At 45.4% G+C, this 21752-nt stretch overlaps 1 protein-coding gene across 1 annotated transcript in view; it reads left to right on the top strand.

Annotated features, from left to right (window-relative positions):
- otog (otogelin) overlaps positions 1-21752 on the top strand; it is a 350354-nt gene that overhangs the window by 161102 nt on the left and 167500 nt on the right. The window contains exons 21-26 of the mRNA XM_070898763.1: positions 397-504; positions 3683-3821; positions 4543-4677; positions 5028-5174; positions 8263-8382; positions 16955-17071. Of these exons, the coding sequence (XP_070754864.1) occupies positions 397-504; positions 3683-3821; positions 4543-4677; positions 5028-5174; positions 8263-8382; positions 16955-17071 (766 nt within the window). The remainder of the gene's footprint in view (positions 1-396; positions 505-3682; positions 3822-4542; positions 4678-5027; positions 5175-8262; positions 8383-16954; positions 17072-21752) is intronic.

The raw sequence follows: 21752 nt of genomic DNA, 5'->3' as shown, positions 1-21752 counted from the left end.
ATTTTTTTTAAAGTAAGGTAATATAGGGTAGTTCCCCTTTAAACAGGAATTGAATCAGCAGGGAAGCTGAACTTAATGTTAAATAGATTGTTATGAATTATTCCACAATGCTAAATATTAATCCTTAGCCTAAATTTAAATAGAAGCAATACATTGTAAATTTCAATTCTTATTACAGATTATTATATGTGTTACCATTGTCTAGTATATGTTTGAGGTATTGACATTTATAATGGTGCGCTTTGAATTAAAGGACAATTAAGTGGATTCAACTGAGTGAAAAAAATACCTTTACACCTAAGTGACATGTAGGTTAACACCATCATTTTGTTGCAGTGAAAGGCCATCAATCTGTAAAATTAACTGTTTTATTTCATCTGTTCGCACTTTTACTAGCCTTGTGAAACATGAAGATGAGTGCTTTAAGCCTGATGAATGCCCCTGTCTGTGGAAGGGAAAGGAGTATTTTCCTGGTGACCTAGTAAAATCACCCTGTTATACCTGGTGAGTGAGTCGTCTTCCAGTGTCAATTCGTGCAATCTCCTTTCTTTAAGTTAAGGTTCTTTGTGTTTGTTCTGCTTTTTCACCACTATTTTTCTTCCTTCCTTTTCTGAAGACATTGACTCTTTGATGGCGTCTGGCTACATAAATGTAGTGAACTCTCCCGTACCTTACCCAAATGTCAATTCTTCAAGTGATAGCTTAAGCAGTGGTAGGCTACTTGATCCATTAAATGTCCTCATCCAGTGTCACAGGTGCACACTTCCAGCAGCAGTTATTGGATTGTGATCACAAAGTGGAATCATGTCCGATTTTCCTTCATTTAACCAAGGCCACTCAGGCCACCATCCTGGCTGATAGAAACATAGAAATTGACAGCGCAGAAGGGGGCCATTTCGGCCCATCGTGTCCATGCCGGCCAACAAAGAGCCGCACGGCCCTTGGTCAGCAGCCCTAAAGGTTACATATAAACCTATGAACAATGACGGAATGGTAAAGAGCATCCAGCCCGACCAGTACGCCTCACACAACTGAGACACCCCTTATACTGACACATTCTACGCTCCACCCCAACTGGAGCCATGTGATATTAGCGAACCTCGCATGGACTTGGCCTCAAACCAAAGATCCCCTTGGCCTGTGGAGATACTGACTGTCTTGAACAGCTGAATCTTCAGAGGAATCTGGGGATGTTTAACAAAGTAGCATTTTAGAAACAAAAACATATCAGAGCAGGAAATGTGTATGTTTTTTTTTATCCAGTAATGCCTTTGATTTAGATAGGGCAGGTATAAAAATGTTGGTGTTGCCTGGTAGAGATGCTAGTCTTGCAATGGCTTGCACTGTATTTAATTTGCCGGAGGCTTCCCCAGTGCTTCAATTCAAGAGGACTTTATCATTCTGGTAAAAAGCAAAAATCTGCAAATGCTGGATATCTGAAACAACAACAGAAAACGCTAACAATTCACAACAGAATCTAACGAAGGATTACAGGCAAAATGTTCACTTGTCTACTTGCTCCACAGATGTTGACTGACTTGCTGTGTGTTTCAATCCTTTTCTGTTTGTTTTTTTAATTCTGGTATTGCTTTACAGAAAAAGTGACAGGAATTATTACTGTGTATAGTTTATTAACGATGGAATTTCATGTTCACTTTATTAAATTGTTCTGTTGAATCCCTAAACCATCATATTTTATTCTGTACAAGGAGATGATATCATCACTTCCTTCTAACAGTGCAAAGTTCTTGTGTCTCATCTGTATCCTCTCCATGGTCCCTGTTCTTTCAGTGCTAGATTATTGTTTTCTCATTCCTCACCTTAATCGATCGCCTTTTATTTTTGTTCTCCGATCACACCTTAGTTTTTCTATTCCTTCAGCATTTTTATTCTCTTTTATATCTCCTGCTTGATTTAAGTTTCTATCCCCCCTTTTTATTGTTTAATTTTACACTCACACTTGCACAAACGTTCTGCTCCTTGATTTAGATTTTAGTTGTAATTACTTACCTTAGTTTACCATTGCAAATAAGAATACATTTTAAATTCAATAAGATCCAGCAAACTGTTTCTTTAAAGAAAAACCTGTAATGCATCTATAAAATATTTTACTATGCACGATGGATATTGTAAAATAGGATATATCATTCAATTACCAAACTTGGATATGAACTAGTTTCATTGGTTTGCAAGTTTAAAATTTTGGGGTGAAGAGGGGAATTAATGAAACAGAAGAAGGGAGATTTCAGCCATCGACTGGGCTTGGGATATCACCACCCAAGTAATTTATTCTATTGCAGCATAAAGAAAACTTTAACAGTAACAAATCAGACACACATTTACTGAATAAAACACTATTTAGAATTGTACAGCAAATCTTATTGGGATGTGCAATAAAAATGAAATGCTGAAAGTACAGTTTCGTGCATCTGATAAAGCCCTTTAGTCTCATTTCCAGTATTCCTTAGATTTGCAGCAGTCGCTAAACAAAATGTTTTTGGGTGCACCTTGCCTATTCAGATACCGTTCATGTGGCCGCTTTTCAGATTCTTTTCTTTGTATGAGGAATCCATCTTATAAATTAAACAAGTCTTGAAAAAGGGTTGTTTGAAGGCTGAGAACCAGTCACCGGAGGGTAAATAGAGTGGAAAATGTAACAAAAAGCCCATTTTCTGACCGGCCAAGTAATGGGTCATGCCAACTGTGAAATACCAAACTTTGTTTACAAAAGATTCAGGCACTCTCACCTCAAAATACAAAAGGTGCATGAAAAGCCTCTAACAATATTGGAATATAAATCACAAATTGGCTGTGGAAAAATATCCAAAGTAAAGGAAGGACAATACCTCGGACTTTGGCATCAAATGGAATGCAATAATCAAGGCAGATTCTGGATGAGATAGGATACTGCATAAAAGTTGTTCATTTAATAATTTTTATTAACCTACCACATAGACCGTCAATTGTTGGCTCCCAGTTAACTGAATTTTTCCTTCTCCCCACATTTACTATATAGGCTAAAAGTCTCCGGTACCCTCGAGTCCTGTGCAGACTCTGGAGAATCTATTTTAGTCCCCAGTAGTTCCAATGACATTTTTAAGTGGTTAAAAAATAGTTTCATTCGGAAAAACAAATGTTTTATTACTCAGTGAATATATTTGTAGCAGTTGCAAATGTGAGGAGTACAAATGATAAAACATTTATTTTTAACATATAACACATGTAAAATTTGTATAATTGGAGAGCTGTCCTCGTTAAAGCCACCCTTTCCTGAACTGGTGCCACAAATGACTGGCAGCAGCAAGAAATTGTTATTCTTTATAAAAGTATTCATTACAGATAATTTAGACATTATTTACACATCAAACTGATTTCAGAAATGTAAGTTCCTGATAAAGTGCACCTCAGTGAGCAGAATTTGTGATGCAAGGCTCGTATTATCAGCAGTTAATGGAGACCTGCAGAACAGTGTCACTGCTATATGAACTGGAGATTTAGCACTTGGCAGCCTCATACACACATTGTGAACAGTTGCTCTAATACAACAGAAGTAATGTCATAAAGTTAAAGAATGGTCTATCCTAGATAGAAAAAAAACTTTAGTTTAAGTAGTAAAAAGCTGAATGTAATTGTGCATCAAATATTTACATAAGTTTATCCTTATTGGTAACATACCTTTTAGTGTTTGCCAGCAGGGGACATTCCAGTGCATATTCCAACCCTGCCCTTCGATGTGTACAGCATACGGGGACCGCCATTACAAGACTTTTGATGGAGTCCTTTATGACTTTATTAGTGCTTGCAAGGTTTACCTGGTTAAGGTAAAGGTTCATTTTAGTAAAGATTCATTTCTTTATAAAAATATTTTAACTGTACAATCTTTAAGAACCTAATTTTCCTCTAAGACAGGAACAGATACAAAACTGAGCACAAGATCTGGAATTATTTTCATCTGACATATAATTGTGAACAAATGTTCTTGTATAAGATCAACCAAGGCTTCATGGTCATGAATGAGCTGTACACTTGTATTATTTTGGATGGTAGGACTGTCAATATCTTGGGGTCCACATGTTAACTTGTTATTGATTTCATAAGGTCTTTTTCACAATCCACCCCCCCGCCCCCAAATCTCCAGTCTGCACCCGCCATGATCTAATTGCATGGCTCGAAGGACTGAATGGCCTACCTCTGTTCATATGTAACTAACTTCGTATTGTATACATATTACATTCCATTGCTTAGCAAAACATGGGACTATGGCAGAGAAAGATGAAAATGATGGGATAAGGAAAGGACCCGGATGAGGGAGCAAGTTAGTTGGTATGAATGGCCGATTCTGGTTCTTGTGTTCTTACCAATCTGTGACACACCACTGTATCAGAGCACTGTGCCACCATCAGATAGTGATTCTTTAAAGTACCTCATTCCTTGTGCAAAGTCTGAAACCAGTAAAGAAGAACTCTTGCACTTGATGTGTAAACTAACTAGTTGACACAAGCTCTACATACATATATTAACAAACAACTTTTCTTCCGGCAGAGTCTAGGGACTGTAAGTCTGTCTATCATTGCTGAAAATATTGACTGCTATGGGAGTGGCACCATTTGTAGGAAGGCTCTGTCTATCTCGGTTGATCATACTTCCTTGGTTTTTGATGATGACAGTGGGAACGTGGTAAGTAGCACAGCAGAACAACAAGATGAAACGGACTTGTCGGTTGCGTTTGATTTGCCAATGATCTGCCTACTAAAATAGTTTTTTTTAAAATCTTTTAATGGGCCACAGACAATTTCACAGTCACTAGAAGGATCTTTTCATTAGTATAATTGTTTAAGATTTTAAAATGGCATCAAAATATTTTATAGAATATGTACATAGTCTTCAATAAAATAATTTGCTTATCAGTGGCACCAACTGTGTATTGCCTATCTGACCATTTCTCCATTGATGGCGAATCATATCCAGTTTAAATTATGTGTTTTGTTTTGTATCTTTCATCAAATAACTGTTACTATTCTTCTCAGAGCCCCTCCAGTGTCATGAACACGCAGCAGATTGTACACATATGGAAAGCTGGTATTTTTACTGTGATACATTTCCCTGCTGAAGAAATTACTATACTGTGGGACCAACGGACGACAACACACTTGCAGGTTGGACCTAAATGGCAGGTAAGGGACAATATGTTAAACTTCTTGTGAAGATTATATATTCACGTTTGGTGTGATATTCTGTGCAACATGACTTGTACTCAACAGCAATCAGCTAGTCCATGTTATCTACATTAGTGTAGCACATAGCAATCAACAAAACGGATGTGTATATTTTACTACCGATTCAACTTTTTTCTCTTGCTCTCCTGAAGCATCGACTTATGAGGGGTCAGTGTCCACAGGCTCAGGATGCCCTCTGGTACCTAACCCAAGTGGCCATTCTTTATGCGTGAGCATAAACAGTGAGCGTTGGCAAGCTGACTGATCGTGGAGGCATCGCCGCCAACCTCGATTGTTTCTCGCTTAATATACATACATAGAGGTAGATATTCATCTGCTACACCTGGGCAGTAATCTGGCAGAGCGGATTGCTCGCTTATAGTGGAATGCGCCTGAAATTAATGGCCTGAAAATCAAGTGCGTCATATACTAGGCTACTGAGGTGAATGATCAGTCATGATCTTATTGAATGGTGGTGCAGGCTTGATGGGCCGAATAGCCAACTCCTGCATCTATTTTCTATGTTTCTATGGCCCCAAGTTTCCACATGATTTGCTCCTGATTTTTCGGAGCAACTGCTGTAGAACGGAGTATCTTAGAAATCGGAATTCTCGTCATTTAGTTTGCTCCAGTTCTAGTCAGTTAGACCAGTTTCACTTTGGAACATAATTTTATTTTCAAAAGGGGGTATGTCCGGCCACTTACGCCTGATTTCAAAGTTTCGTGAGTGAAAACTTACTCCAAACTAACTTAGAATGGAGTAAGTGAAGATTTTTGTACGCTCGAAAAAACCCTGTCTACACTTTAGAAAATCAGGCGTAGGTTACAAATTAGGCGTAGGGAACGGGGGGGGGGGGGGAAGGGAAGTCATTAAATTCTACAATCAATCCTTAGTTATACTTATACAAATATTATACAAATAAATCCAACCTGAATTAAAATTTATAAGCAAAGAAAAGATTAAATAAACCATGTTCCTACCTGTGTGAAATAGCATCAGCCTTCGAGCTGCTGTGCTTCAGGCAGGCCTTTCATGTTGGAGACAGGCAGCGGTGTGGCGTCAGTGTCTCGACGGCAGCGGCAGCAAGCTTCGAGCTGAGCTGCAGTGCTTGAGGCAGGCCTTCATTCTCTTCGTGGCTGGCCGCGAAGAAGCAACACCGGACGGACCCGAGGCCATTCGGCCATGAGATATCAGCGGCGTCAGTGGCTGGCCGGCAGCCGAAGGATCAACACCTGACACACGAAGCTCTTTATGGTGCTTGAGGCCATTCGGCCACGCTTTAGGGGCGGCGTCAGTGGCTCGATGGCAGCCGAAGATACAGCAGCAGCCTTCGAGCTGTGAGGGGGACTGAGGCCATTTGGACAGGGAGAGGCAGCCACATCGACAGTTTTATATTTAAATTTGCAGAATGGGTGCTGCATTGTCAACACCACGTATTATGCAATGGTTTGCCATCTTTGTTCTTGGTGGATGTTGATCCATTGCAAAGTTGAATTGGCACTCTTATTTCTCCAAACACACAGTCCTTAATTTGCATGCACCAATGCAGCACCGGTTCTGCAAGTTTAGCAGTGAAAAGCTGAACTCACTGATTTCAGCAGGTGATTTATTCAGCAGTGCTGCTAAAAGCACTCCCTCACACACAGAAATATCAAAAAAAATTAAATTACAAGCCTTTGCAGGGGTCCAAGAAACAAATCTTCACTTTTTCTGCAGTATTTTTAAAAATGGCCGAGTGCCAATGTTTGTGTGAGACTGCGCGTGCGCGCACGCTCCAACGCGCATGCGCAGGGTTGCCGGCACCACGAAGGCTAATTTAAATTGTACCCGCCCCCTGCTACTTAGAAAATCGGCGCGAGTGTTAGGCTCCGCCCCCTGCTGCGAAGAGCGCGCCGTGCCAAGCAGACATCGAGCTCCAAGGAGCTCGAGAATATCGGACTTTTTTTTAGGCGCCGTTTTCGGCGCGAAAAACAGGCGCCCAGCTCGGAGGTGCGCCGTTTTCGCCGTGGGACGAAACTTGGGGCCTATGTTTCTATAATCCACTCCGCCAAATTGCAGCTCCTGCAATGAAGACAATTACCTACCCCAAACTTTACAGCAAGGTTCATTGAATAGTAATCAAGCACAGAAGTTCTGGCCGATTTTTCCCTCACTGGCTAAGTGGTGCGGAGGTCAGTTGTATAAATCTTTTTTCTGTTCTGACCGAGATCAACCAATTCAGCAGAGGCAGGGTGTTGTACTGCAACCTGATCTGCCTTTACCCATTAATCCATCAGGAAACACAAGCTTTTCATTTAACATACTTATAAAACTGACATCATATTAGGTCAGTTACAATATCACAGTGCAGTGAATCAAATTCACAGTGAGCCTACTGCTAAATCTCGTTCCCTCAAGCCAGTTGCTGCTCACTATTATATCCTCAGCCAGATTACCCAACAAAATTAAAAACCACATTTCAATAAATTGGGTACAAGATATGCAGAATGTCAGGAAATAAATAAAAGAAATAATACTGGAAAAAAGATTGCTTATTATTTCAGTAGGGACCTTCATATTTCCAGAATTGGCAGCTTTCTTTTGTATCTCTAGCATATCTTAGTGTGGGAATAACATTTATTATCTCAAGTTTCACTTTCATGACCCCCCCCACAACACTTTCTAAACCCCTGGAAGATCATAGCCTTATAATATTCGATAAAATATGTTATTTTATATTTAAGACATGGTTGAGTAAACTTTAGGATTGAAAACAGATATGGATAGAATAACTAATTTTCAATTCTTGATGGAGAACAACACTTTGAGGGAGGGGAAGTAGTTTCACCTCTCTCCAGCAAAGCGGCAGAATAAATCAGCAAGCATCTATTCTGGTATTGGGGATCGATGCTTAATTAAAAACTCTGCTTATGCCTTATCTCCCGTAGCATAAAAGCTACTTGATTATTACAAAAGGAAGAGAGGAGCCAATAATCAGTAATATTTGTGGATTACATAAAGGTGTAAGCAGTGATATTTATGTTATGCCTTCTCTCTTCTCTACAGGGTAAACTCTCTGGGTTGTGTGGAAATTTTGACATGAAAACAACCAATGAAATGAGGACTCCGGATCACATGGAATCACCAAATCCGCAAGAGTTTGGAAATAGCTGGACAGTTGTGGAGGTAAATAACTATTCGAGAAATTAAAGCACCCGCTTGATCTCTGGCACAATTGGATTGTGGGAATGGTCATGTATCTGGATGCTGGGTGAGCTTCAGGATTGAGTTTGGCTGAAGGTTGATGCCCCCTGACAATGGAATAATCTGTTAGCACTTGCTGTCCATGTTCACACAAAATTAATCATCATCATCATCATCATAGGCAGTCCCTCGGAATCGAGGAACTCTTGCTTCCACTCCTGAAGTGAGTTCTTTGGTGGCTGAACAGTCCAATACAAGAGCCACAGACTCTGTCACAGGTGGGACAGATAGTCATTGAGGGTAAGGGTGGGTGGGACTGGTTTGCCGCACGCTCTTTCGGCTGCCTGCGCTTGATTTCTGCATGCACTCGGTGTTGAGACTCGAGGTGTTCAGCGCCCTCCCGGATGCACTTCCTCCATTTAGGGCGGTCTTGGGCAGGGACTCCCAGGTGTCAGTGGGAATGTCGCACTTTATCAGGGAGGCTTTAAGGGTGTCCTTGTAGCGTTTCCGCTGCCCACCTTTGGCTCGTTTGCTGTGAAGAAACTCCGAGTAGAGCACTTTATTTGGGAGTCTCGTGTCAGGCATGCGAACATTGTGGCCTGCCCAGTGGAGCTGATCAAGTGTGGTCAGTGCTTCAATGCTGGGGTTGTTGGCCTGGTCGAGGACGCTGATGTTGGTGCGTCTGTCCTCCCAGGGAATTTGTGGGATCTTGCGGAGACATCGTTGGTGGTATTTCTCCAGCAACTTGAGGTGTCTACTGTACATGGTCCATGTTTCTGAGCCACCACGTAGTGGAAGAGTAAGCACTATCACACCGTGGCTTAGACTATAAATTATAGAATAGGGCTGTTAAAAATAACAGAAAAGCAGTTGCAAAAGACAGCAACTCCTCATTATTTTTACAAAACTTTCAACTCATCGTCCCTCCTTAATTACAAAGATAACAAAACATACAACACTTCACTAATTTTACTGATAATACTAAACTAGGACTAGCATTCATAGCATTTGTACTGTAGGTTTTATACACTGGGAATTGTAAAACCGATGGAGCTCCACAAAACCACCTCCACATAAGCTGCAGCATGAGAAGAGCTGATGAGCAGGGACTGTCTTTGGGATCAGAACCAGAGTGATTGCGATCCCAATTTTGGGTGATTTACATATACTTATATATATATTTGAATACAGCTATCCAGATGGAAAGATTTCTTAAAGATGTCCTCTGTAACTGCAATTGTGGTTACATTATCTCACCTTGACATCTCCACAGTGTTCAATACAAACTGACTACACCACCCTCCGATCCATAGGACTGCACTTGCATGGTCCGACTCTTACACTGACTGCATTGGGATGGGTATCTCCAACAATGTCTTCTCTTCCCATCTCTGCTTCTTTCCCACCCTGACACATTCACTTTTGGAGTTACATAGAATTTTACAGCACAGTAACAGGCCATTCAGCCCAATAGGTCTACACCAGTGTTCATGCTCCAAACAAACCTCCTCCCACCTTACTTCATCTCACCCTATCAACATATCCTTCTATTCCTTTTGCCTTCATGTGTGTCATGTATGTAACCACAATGTAACTCCACTGTATTACTGTATACACTCAACCTAGATACACACCTTGACCACAAGGGGTGAACTTGTGGGAGACACTCCTTACCTGATCACACAGGTATAAAAAGGGAGGTCCCACGCAGGGTCATCGTCTTTGGAGTCCTGTGAATAAAGAGTTAAGGCCACAGAATGACCTTGACCCTAGAATGTGCCACGTGTGGTTTCATACTGTAGAGTAAGGACTTTACATTGGCGACAAGAAACAGGAATTCACAACCCACGAAAATGGCCACCGGTAGCACAGAGGAACGATACTGTGTTGGGGAAGACTGGGACGATTTCGTCAAGAGGCTTCAGCAAAGCTTCATTACCGAAAGAATGGCTGGGAGATGCAGCGGCCAACAAGCGAAGGCTCATCTTTTGACCAGCTGCGGACCAAAGACATACGCGCTCATGAAGGACTTACTAACATCCGAAAAGCCGGCGGACAAAACCTTTGAAGAACTTAGCAAATTGATTGGCGAGCACCTCAAACCAGCGAGCAGCATATATATGGCCCAACACAGATTCTACACCCACTGGCGTCATGAAGGACAGAGCATACCGGACTTCGAAGCGGATCTCCGGCGTTTGGCCAGCCTCTAAGTTCACAGACGCCTGCAGGGCGGAGATGCTAAGGGACTTCTTTATCGAGGGCATCGGTCCTGCGGGAATTTTCCACAAATTAATTGAGACCAAGGATTTGACCTTGGAAGCGGCGGCGTTGATAGCTCAAACTTTCATGGCGGGGGAGGAAGAGACGAAAATAATATACGCGCGCAATTCTGCCTCTAACACGGCAATGGATCAGGGAGTCAACATCATCAAGGCGACTCAGAGCCCCGCAGGCAGGGGCAGTCCGACACTCCCCAGGCAGCAATAGACCCCAGAGTAGGACTTCAACAAAGACAATGGCAGGCTGAATGGACATTCACGCCATCACAGTGGGCAATGCGGCCCGGGATGGGGCCATTGACACCCACTAATAGGGTACTTAAGAGCAGTCAAAGGGACAGTCAGCACGGAATGCCTGGCCATAGTCACTTTGTTCCCAACAATGGAAACGTTAACTCATGCTGGGGGTGTGGGGGAAAACACTCAGCTAGATCTTGCAGATTTCAACAGTTTGTCAGCAGATACTGCAATCTCAGAGGCCACTTAGCTCGAATATGCAGGAAGTCTGCAACCAGACTAATATATGAGGCGGATGGACCAGAAGAGGGTTCATTGAGGCAGGATGACTTTTGGGGCAAATCGATGGATGCTGAGGTTCAGTGGGTCCATGTGGTGAATATTCAAAGTTCACACACAAAAACGCCACCAATGACGATGAGGGTTTTATTAAACGGTATCCCTGTACGCATGGAGCTGGACACTGGGGCCAGCCAGTCACTCATTGGTGTGCAGCAATTTGAGAAGCTATGGCCACTTAAAGCCAGTAGACCCAAATTAGCATGTATTGAGACACAATTACAGACTTACACTAAAGAAATCATTCCGATGCGAGGCAGTGCAATGTTGGCTGTCACACACAATGGGTTAGTGAATCGGCTGCCGCTCTGGATTGTCCCGGGCAATGGTCCCGCACTGTTGGGGAGGAGCTGGTTAGCCGAGGTGAACTGGAAATGGGGGGATGTTCACGCAATGTCATCTGTGGAGCGAAGCTCATGCTCACAAGTCCTACAACAATTTGATTCACTATTCCAACCTGGCGTCGGGACTTTCAAAGGCACTAAAGTAGTGATACACATCACCCCGGATGCCAGGGCAGTGCACCACAAAGCCAGAGCGGTGCCGTATGTGATGCGGGAAAAGATTGAGAGCGAATTGGACTGGCTGTTGAGAGAGGGCATCATCTCGCCTGTTGAATTCAGCGACTGGGCGAGCCCCATTGTTCCCGTCCTAAAAGCGGATGGCAATGTCAGGATCTGTGGCGACTACAAGGCCACCATCAATTGGGTGTCGCTACAAGATCAATACCCGCTCCCGAGAGCGGAGGACCTCTTTGCCATGTTGGCAGGCGGCAAGCTGTTCACCAAGTTGGACCTCACTTCAGCCTATATGACCCAGGAACTGGCCGACGAATCTAAACTACTGACCACCATCACCACGCACAAGGGACTTCATTTATAACAGGTGAACGTTTGGCATTCGATCAGCGGCCGCGATTTTTCAACAAAACATGGAAAGCCTGCTTAAATCCATTCCTGGAACGATTGTATTCCAGGACGACATCCTCATCATGGGTCGAGACACCGAGGAACACCTCCACAACCTGGAGGAGGTGCTACGCCAACTGGACCGGGTAGGCCTGTGACTCAAGAAGTCTAAATGTGTGTTCTTAGCTCCTGAGGTTGAGTTTCTGGGCAGGAGGGTTGCTGCAGATGGGATTCGGCCCATCAAATCCAAAACAGAGGCAATTCGACGAGCAAGTAGGCCCTGCAACACATCGGAGTTGTGTTCATTCCTGAGACTGTTGAACTATTTTGGGAACTTTCTGCCGAACGTGCTCCTGCGTAAGGGTTGCGATTGGTTTTGGGGGGGACTGTCAGGAACGGGCTTTTGATCGGGCACGAAACCTACTTTGTTCAAACAAGTTGTTGACCCTGTACGACTCCTGTAAAAAAAATTGGTTCTGACATGTGATGCATCGTCCTATGGGGTTGGATGCGTGCTGCAGCAGGGCAATGCTGAGGGTCAACTACAACCTGTGGCTTATGCCTCCAGGTCGCTCTCTCAAGCAGAACGGGGATATGGGATGGTCGCGAAGGAAGCGCTTGCATGTGTCTATGGTGTAAAAAAAATGCATCAGTACCTCTTTGGCAGGAAGTTTGAATTAGAGATGGACCACAAGCCATTAACATCCCTGTTGTCAGACAGCAAGGCTATCAATGCCAATGCATCAGCTCGCATACAGTGATGGACTCTCACACTGGCTGCTTATGACTACTCCATCCGGCACCGGCCCGGCACTGAAAATTGCACAGACGCGCTCAGCAGGCTTCCACTGGCCACCACTGAGGGGTCAGCAGAGCAAATCGCCGAGATGATCATGGCCTTCGATGCCTTTGACAGCGCAGGCTCCTCCATCACAGACCGCCAGATCAAAATCTGGACAAACAGAGATTCCCTCCTTTCCCTGATTAAGAAATGTGTCCTGACTGGGGATTGGGCGCCCGCACACGGTGCATGTCCTGAGGAGGTCAGACCATTCCACAGACGGATGGATGAGCTCTCTATCCAAGTTGACTGCCTACTATGGGGCAGCCGGGTAGTTATACCCCAGAAAGGCAGGGAGGCATTCATCGGGGAACTCTACAGCGAGCACCCAGGCATTGTGCTGATGAAGGCCATTGCCCGGTCACACATTTGGTGGCCTGGAATTGATTCAGACCTGGTACACTGTGTTCGCAGGTGCACGACGTGTGCCCAGCTGGATAATGCCCCCAGGGAGGTCCCGCTCAGCCCGTGGCCCTGGCCCACCAGGCCATGGTCACACATTTATGTTGACTACACGGGCCCGTTCATGGGAAAGATGTTCCTTATTGTGGTAGATGCGTAATCGAAATAGATCGAGTGCATCATTCTGAATTCATGCACGTCATCCACCACCGTGGAAAGCCTACGTGCGATCTTTGCAACCCATGGCTTGCCGGACATCCTGGTTAGTGATAATGGCCCATGTTTCACAAGCTATGAATTCCGAGAGTTTATGTCGGCCAATGGCATCAACCACGTCAGGACTGCGCCATTCAAGCCGGCCCCCAATGGCCAGATGGAAAGTGCGGTTCAAATCATTAGGCAAGGTATGCTCAGGATTCAAGGACCCTCCCTACAATGCCGCCTATCGTGTCTCCTGCTGGCCTATAGATCCCGATCGCACTCGCTCACGGGGGTCCCGCCCGCAGAGCTACTAATGAAACGGACACTCAAAACTCGGTTGTCCCTCATTCACCCAGTCCTGACCGACATAGTTGAGGGCAAGTGCAAGTCACAAAACGAGTACCATGACTGTAATTCGAGGGGGAGCTGTATAGAAATAAATGATCCTGTATTCGTCCTCAATTACGCCATGGGGTCCAAATGGCTTGAGGGCACTGTAATTGACAAAGAGGGGAATAGGGTCATCGTGGTAAAACTCAACAATCGTCAGATATGCCGTAAGCATCTGGACCAAGTAAAAAAAAAAAGGTTCAGCATCGACACGGAGGAACCTGAAGAAGACCATGAGATGGAGCTCACAACACCGCCAGTGAACGAGCAACAAGAGCAATCAGAAGAATGTACAGTCCCTGCGGTCAGCCCGGACAGGCCAGAATCACCACAGGTGACAGACACTCACGTCAGTGTCCAACAACCGGAGCCCCAACTGCGGCGCTCCACGAGGGAGCGTAGACCACCTAAACCTATGATCCCAATAAGACTTGTGAGGGCGGAGGGGGGGGAGGTGATGTCATGTATGTAACCACAATGTAACACCACTGTGTTACTGTATACACTCAACCTAGATGCACACCTTGACCACAAGGGGTGAACTTGTGGGAGACACTCCTTACCTGATCACACAGGTATAAAAAGGGAGGTCCCACGCAGGGTCATTGTCTTTGGAGTCCTGTGAATAAGGAGTTAAGGTCACAGAGTGACCTTGTCCCCAGAATGTAGCACGTGTGGTTTCATACTGTAGAGTAAGGACTTTACAATGTGCTTATCTAACTTCCACTTAATTGCATCTCTGCACCTAAGCACCTATTCTTGACCCCCTACTTTTTCTCATCCATACAGGCAAGTGGGTCAGTTTCCCTTTGTATGTTGATGACATTCATACTTACCTCTCCACTACTACCCTTGTCTCCCAAGGCTGCCTGTATGCTTTCAGACTGCTTGATAGATATTTACTCACGGATTAGTAAAATTTCCTCTCGTTGAACACTGGGGCAGTTCTTGAAAAGAGCACCTTCTGAAAATCTGACTTTGTGCAGGGTAATTCTGTAGTAGCTGATGAGCCTGCATTGGAAGTTCATCTTTGGAGGGTGGAATGACTGATGAATATATCAGTATGTGTTTATATATCAACCAATCGGAGTGGCCGACTGTATGGGCGACAGCTGCTTCCACCAATCGGAGCGGTCCACACTGTGATTGACTGTGTGGGTGGTGTATTGCAGGAATTCCCCAGATCAGTCCAGGCACTGGAAGGGTTGCTTTAGGAACCAATGACGTGTTCAGTGATGGCTCCAGTTGTATCTTGCTTCTGCCAATGAGTGAGGGCTTCACAACGGCTTCAGAAGCCAGGTTGTGAGAGGATATCCCTTCTCCCCAAGCAGGGATGCTCACCCACTGGGTGTGCTCATGCTCAAAGAGTGGAAGGCTGGAGAATTGCTGTCGGATAGAATTATTAGGCATTCCCTGGGATGTGAGCACAGACCTGCATGATGTACATGGTATGATCACTTCCCAGCTGTGCATTTAGTGAATGAAATCCCTTTCAATTCATGGGTAGGTGCTCTGATAGTACATGTATGCAGTTGATTATTCCCTGCACTTGGGAGAAAGCTGCTATGGCTACAAAGCCAACAGGCTGCTCCTATTGTCCATGGGGAAGTTAATGAAGTTATTGATCTTGCTGTACAGTATGTCCGTTACCTATTTTACTCAGCCAGGACTGCAGACTAGCTGATATTTGCCATGTCACATAGTTACAGCCTGGAATGACCCTGAAGTGTAGAAATTTAGGGTTGTGGTAATCTTTGTGGACAGGCAAGGCATGTCCATCTGCGTGGATTGGTTGAAGGTCTTGCTGTTGCAAACAGCACAGACCAGTCTCGTCCTCTCCGCTGAAGAGCAGACCGCTCAACACTGCTCCTCATTGAACTGCAGCTATAACACCTTGTAGCCCTGTGGTCCCTTCAGCTGTTGCTGCTGCTGCTCTTCCTCCTCCAACCCAAGCGAGTTGCCAAAATCACTTCTATTTTCCAGAGTATTGTGATGGCCTTTGAGCCTCCTGAAATGTTGAAAGCAATAAAAAAAGTATGCTCCACACAAAATCCTGACAAGGGGGTAAATTTTAACCTGACCAGCCTGATGGGAAACCGAAGGGATCGGGTCGGCCGGCAATTTTACTCCCTGCCCAATTTTACTTCAATAGAGTGTAAAATCAGGTGGGTTAGGTTAAAATTATCCCGTGAATCAAGACATACTTGTATCCACGTAGACCTGTTGATTCAAAGATTTTCCAATGAGTGTTCCTTTAACTAGTACTCTAAATGGGCATCTTTAACTAGCACTCTACATGGCCTACTTTAACTAGCACTCTACATGGCCCTCTTTAACTAGCACTCTGCATGGCCTTCTTTAACTAGCATTCAACATGGCCCCTTTAACTAGCACTCTATATGGCCCCCTTTAACTAGCACTCTACATGGCCCCTTTAACTAGCACGCTACATGGCCCCTTTAACTAGCACTCTACATGGCCCCTTTAACTAGCATTCTACATGGCCTGTACTGCCCACTCTACAGGTAGGCCCAACATTTTGCCTAAAAATTGAATCAGTGTCCCATCTATGCGATCGGATCCCAATCTACATATTGTAATGATGCTCCTGCTGGAAACAGGGATTGGGAGAAACGGGTTAGGGGATGTCTGTGTGTCCTTCTCAGGACCCTCAATAAGATGGCAAAGGCGAATTGTGAGCGTAAACGTGGCGGTAACGTCAGTGGTGCAATTTGGAGGTCACTACTGCCTTGTTTATGCTGAACAGAGTGAGTTAAAATTGGCTCCAGCAAACCTATAACATAAGGTTCTTTCATACCCTTTGAAATTTTAAAAGTAGTTTCCCTGGGTTTAACAGGGTATCATTTTCTGTTCGAATCCAGTTTTAAAAAAATTGCGTGTACATCTTGTTTACCTCATTAGTAAATTCATAACAGTTACTTAATTTTTCCTAGTGTGCAAACAGCCCTGACATCCGTAATCCATGCAATGTGAATCCACTTCGGGAGCCGTTTGCTAAGAAGGAATGTGGAATATTATTGTGTGAGGTGTTTGAGCCCTGCCACCCAGTGGTAAGTGCTGATCCAAACAACAGGCTTTTTCTCTTCAGCTTTTGTCCACAGTATCAACAATGGCCTCAGATCCCGTATAATGGGAATGTGCATAAGAAAATTATACTTGCTCGATTGATGTTTTTCTCCCACTTCTACTGTTGTTCCATTATACTGTCCTGTTTTTCCCAGATCCTTTCACTCCAAAAAAGTAGGAAAAAGTGACATGGAATTCTCATCAATACAGCACTGAAAGGATAGCAATGTCACATTTCATTGGTTATTTCAGACAACTCAACTTCCCTTTTAGGCATCTCCTATTTACTCAATGATACCTGACATCATCATCATCATCATAGGCAGTCCCTCGGAATTGAGGAAGACTTGCTTCCACTCGAAACATGAGTCCTTAGGTGACTGAACGGTCCAATACGAGAACCACAGTCCCTGTCACAGGTGGGACAGATAGTCGTTGAGGGTAAGGGAGGTTGGGACAGGTTTGCCGCACGCTCTTTCCGCTGCCTGCGCTTGATTTCTGCATGTTCTCGGCGATGAGACTCGAGGAGCTCAGCGCCCTCCCGGATGCACTTCCTCCATTTAGGGCGGTCTTTGGCCAGGGACTCCCAGGTGTCGGTGGGGATGTTGCATTTTATCAGGGAGGCTTTGCGAGTGTCCTTGAAATGTTTCCTCTGCCCACCTTTGGCTCGTTTGCCGTGAAGGAGTTCCGAGTAGAGCGCTTGCTTGGGGAGTCTCGTGTCTGGCATGCGAACACTGTGGCCTGTCCAGCGGAGCTGATCAAGTGTGGTCAGTGCTTTAATGCTGGGGATGTTGACCTGGTCGAGGACGCTAACATTGGTGTGTCTGTCCTCCCAGGGGGTTTTGCAGGATCTTGCGGAGACATAGTTGGTGGAATTTCTCCAGTGACTTGAGGTAATTTGGGAAGTTGGTGCTGGGAGAAGGGCAAAAGTGGCTTGGTGATTCAAACACGGTAGCTGGAATTTTCTGGGGTCTGTGCGGGCATGATTGGAGGCGGGTCGGGTGGGAAATTTGAAGTACCTTGCAGCGGGTTGGGAACCTGCCATCATCCGGCCCCCGCGCGCCTTTCCCTCGGGTACATTTGCCGGCACGACTGCAACCCGAATGGCAGAGGCAGGCAAGCTAATTTACATCATTATGAGGTACTTGTTAGATTCTTGAGTCTTTATTAACCCTACCTTTCAAATTTCACTGGATGAGCATGGGAACCACGTCTGTGAGCCTGAGGCGGAAGTTGAGTGGCCATTGATCCAGCTGATTAGTGCACAGCGTGAAAAGCACAATAAATACTCCCATCTCACAGCTGATCACTTTCCTCAGGCAGAAGCTGTTGCTGATGGCATTGCCAGCACAGATTTAATTTTCTACAGGCTGCAAATGTTTCCAGTAAAGTCGCCATCCAGTGTCACCTCATTGCTGGAACCTATCACATCAGTGGCAGAGTGCTTCTGCCATCTCTACTTGACCTGCCATCTATTCCATCAGCATGGGTGCCGTTTATACTATCTCACTTTGGTCCTTAGAATTGGACCACGATGAGTCCCAGCACCAACAGCATCAGGCATACCAGCAGCACCACCAACAACAATACCACCAACCTTCTTCTCAACCATCTGATGCTGCATAGGACAGAGGGCAGCTGCGCAGGGCTGCTGCGCACTGGAGGCGATACTCCCAACACAGGGTATACAGGCAGAGGATGAGCTTCCTCAACATGACTGAGCAGCAGTGCCACAGGAGGCTTAGGTTATCGCGCCAGGTCGTCGCAGATATTTTCATATTGCTGGAGCAAGACCTGCAGCCCAGAGGAGTGGGTGGACATGCCTTGCCAAAGCCTGTCAAAGTCACCAGTACCCTCAACCTCTTCACCTCAGGCTAGTTCCAGGAATCTGCAGCAGACATTTGCGGCATTTTGTAGTCGGCCGCTCCGCAGATGCACCACACAGGTCACCGATGCCCTGTTTGACAAGTTAGCCAATTATATCCACTTTCCACTGATGAAGCCAGTGTTACCGAGCAGGCACTTGGCTTTCTTGTGCTCAGGTTATCCACTTTGCTGGCAAAAACACAAAGGCAGAATATTATCTGAATGGCGGCAGATTAGGAAAAGGGGAAGTGCAACGAGACCTGGGTGTCATGGTACATCAGTCTTTGAAATTTGGCATGCAGGTACAGCAGGCGGTGTAGAAGGCAAATGGCATGTTGGCCTTCATAGCTAGGGGATTTGAGTATCGGAGCAGGGAGGTCTTACTGCAGTTGTGCAGGGCCTTGGTGAGGCCTCACCTGGAATATTGTGTATAGTTTTGGTCTTCTAATCTGAGAAAGGACATTCTTGCTATTGAGGGAGTGCAGTGAAGGTTCACCAGACTGATTCCCGGGATGGCAGGACTGACATATGAGGAGAGACTGGATCGACTGTGCCTGCATTCACTGGAGCTTAGAAGAATGAGAGGGGATCTCATAGAAACATACAAAATACTGATGGGACTGGACAGATTAGATGCAGGAAGAATGTTCCCAATGTTGGGGAAGTCCAGAACCAGGGGACATAGTCTAAGGATAAGATTAAGCCATTTAGGACCGAGATGAGGAGAAATTTCTTCACTCAGAGTTGTTAACCTGTGAAATTCTCTACCTCAGAGAGTTGTTGATGCCAGTTCGTTGGATATATTCAAGAGGGAGTTAGATATGGTCCTTACTGCTAAAGGGATCAAGAGGTATGGAAAGAAAGCAGGAAAGGGGTACTGAGGTGACAATCAGCCATGACCTTATTGAATGGTGGTGCAGGCACGAAGGGCTGAATGGCCTACTCCTGCACCTATCGTCTATGTTTCTATGTTTCCGGTTCACTGGAAGTCGTCATGTTGGTTGTGAGGTGCTGGCTGAATCGGACTTTCTTAGCAGGGTCTTGAGTGCTCCAGTGCTGATTTTTCTGCGGTAGCGTTTCTGTTGCCGCCGTTGTTTTGGGGCTACATTGATGGAAAGACCAGAGTGAATTAGGCAGTGGTCAGTCCAGCAGTCGTCATCTCCTGTCATGGCGCTGGTGATGCGGACATCCTGGCCGTCCCTTGTTCGGACGATGACGTAGTTGAATAGCTGCTAGCGCCAGCAACTGTGCAGATGTCCAATTTAATCTGCATAGCTGCACAGAGGGATGTGTGAATGGTGGAATTAGGTGACAACCACCTACGAGAAGTGATGAGGCTGAAGTATTATGAACGCATATCAAGAGTGAAACGGTAGTGCGAGGAGGGGTGCGACTGAGTAGGGAACAAGACAGTGAGCGATGATTGGATGGGCAGGCCATGGCTGGTGAACTGAGCCTGAGGTTTTATGGTGGCTTCACCAACGAAGACCATGGCCTGGTACACATAGAGAAGGAGCAGGTACTGGAAAGACTTGACATTGTGCGAGACAGTGAGGTTCACATTATGGCATTACAAAATTAAGAGAAGTGGTACTCACCCTAATGACCCTAGTGAGGTCGTTGAACTTCTTGTGCCGTTGTGTCACCGTTCTGGCCACCGTGTTCTTCGTGGAAACGTGCTGGGCCACCTCCCTCCAAAGCTGGAAGCTGCAGCACTCTCCATCTCCTCTCAATCGCCTCTATTCATCATAGGCAGTCCCTCGGAATCGAGGAAGACTTGCTTCCACTCTTAACATGAGTCCATAGGTGGCTGAATAGTCCAATATGAGAACCACAGTCTCTGTCACAGGTCGGACAGATAGTTGTTGAGGGTAAGGGTGGGTGGGACTGGTTTGCCACAAGCTCCTTCCGCTGCCTGCGCTTGATTTCTGCACGCTCTCGGCGACGAGACTCGAGGTGCTCAACGCCCTCCCGGATGCGCTTCCTCCACTTAGGGCGGTCTTTGGCGAGGGTCTCCCAAGAGTCAGTGGGTATGTTGCTCATTATCAGGGAGGCTTTGAGGGTGTCCTTGAAACGTTTCTGCTGCCCACCTTTGGCTTGTTTGCTGTGAAGGAGTTCCAAGTAGAGCGCTTGCTTTGGGAGTCTTGTGTCTGGTATGCGAACAATGTGGCCTGCCCAGCGGAGCTGATCAAGTGTGGTCAGTGCTTCAATGCTGGGAATGTTGGCCTGGGCGAAGACGCTAACGTTGGTGCGTCTGTCCTCCCAGGGAATTTGCAGGACGCAAAAATGGCCGTGGCTGAGAATCGGTGTGCACGCTGGCGACATTCCTGCTCTTCCCTTTTCCCGTTCTGCTAAGAGTGAATGGTTGAAACATTGCACGCACATACTTATCTGACCACGTCTTTAAGAATCGGCTTTTCCCGGGATGTATAACGGACTTCGGAGCATTCGCAACTCTTCTTCAAAATGTAATGCACCGATTTTTGGTTCCACCACCAAAGGAGAAGTGTGAAACGCCTGAGTTAATGCTCCCTTTCCCTCTTGCTGTGTTTCAACCTAATTTCCCGGAAGGCAGCCATAGTTATTGTCCCGACAGGATTAACGTCTCAGAATCGGCGTTCCCGAAATTCCAGCCGCTTTACTTAAGAGAAAATGGAGGTTGTACATGAAAAGAAAAGAAAGACTTGCATTTATATAGCGCCTTTCGTGACCACTGGACGTCTCAAAACGCTTTATAGCCAAAGAAGTACTTTTGGAGTGTAGTCACTGTCGTAATGTGGGAAATGTGGCAGCCAATTG

This window comes from Pristiophorus japonicus, chromosome 14 (genome assembly GCF_044704955.1).
Source record: "Pristiophorus japonicus isolate sPriJap1 chromosome 14, sPriJap1.hap1, whole genome shotgun sequence".
Classification (NCBI taxonomy): domain Eukaryota; kingdom Metazoa; phylum Chordata; class Chondrichthyes; family Pristiophoridae; genus Pristiophorus; species Pristiophorus japonicus.
This window is presented reverse-complemented; position numbering and strand designations above follow the sequence as displayed.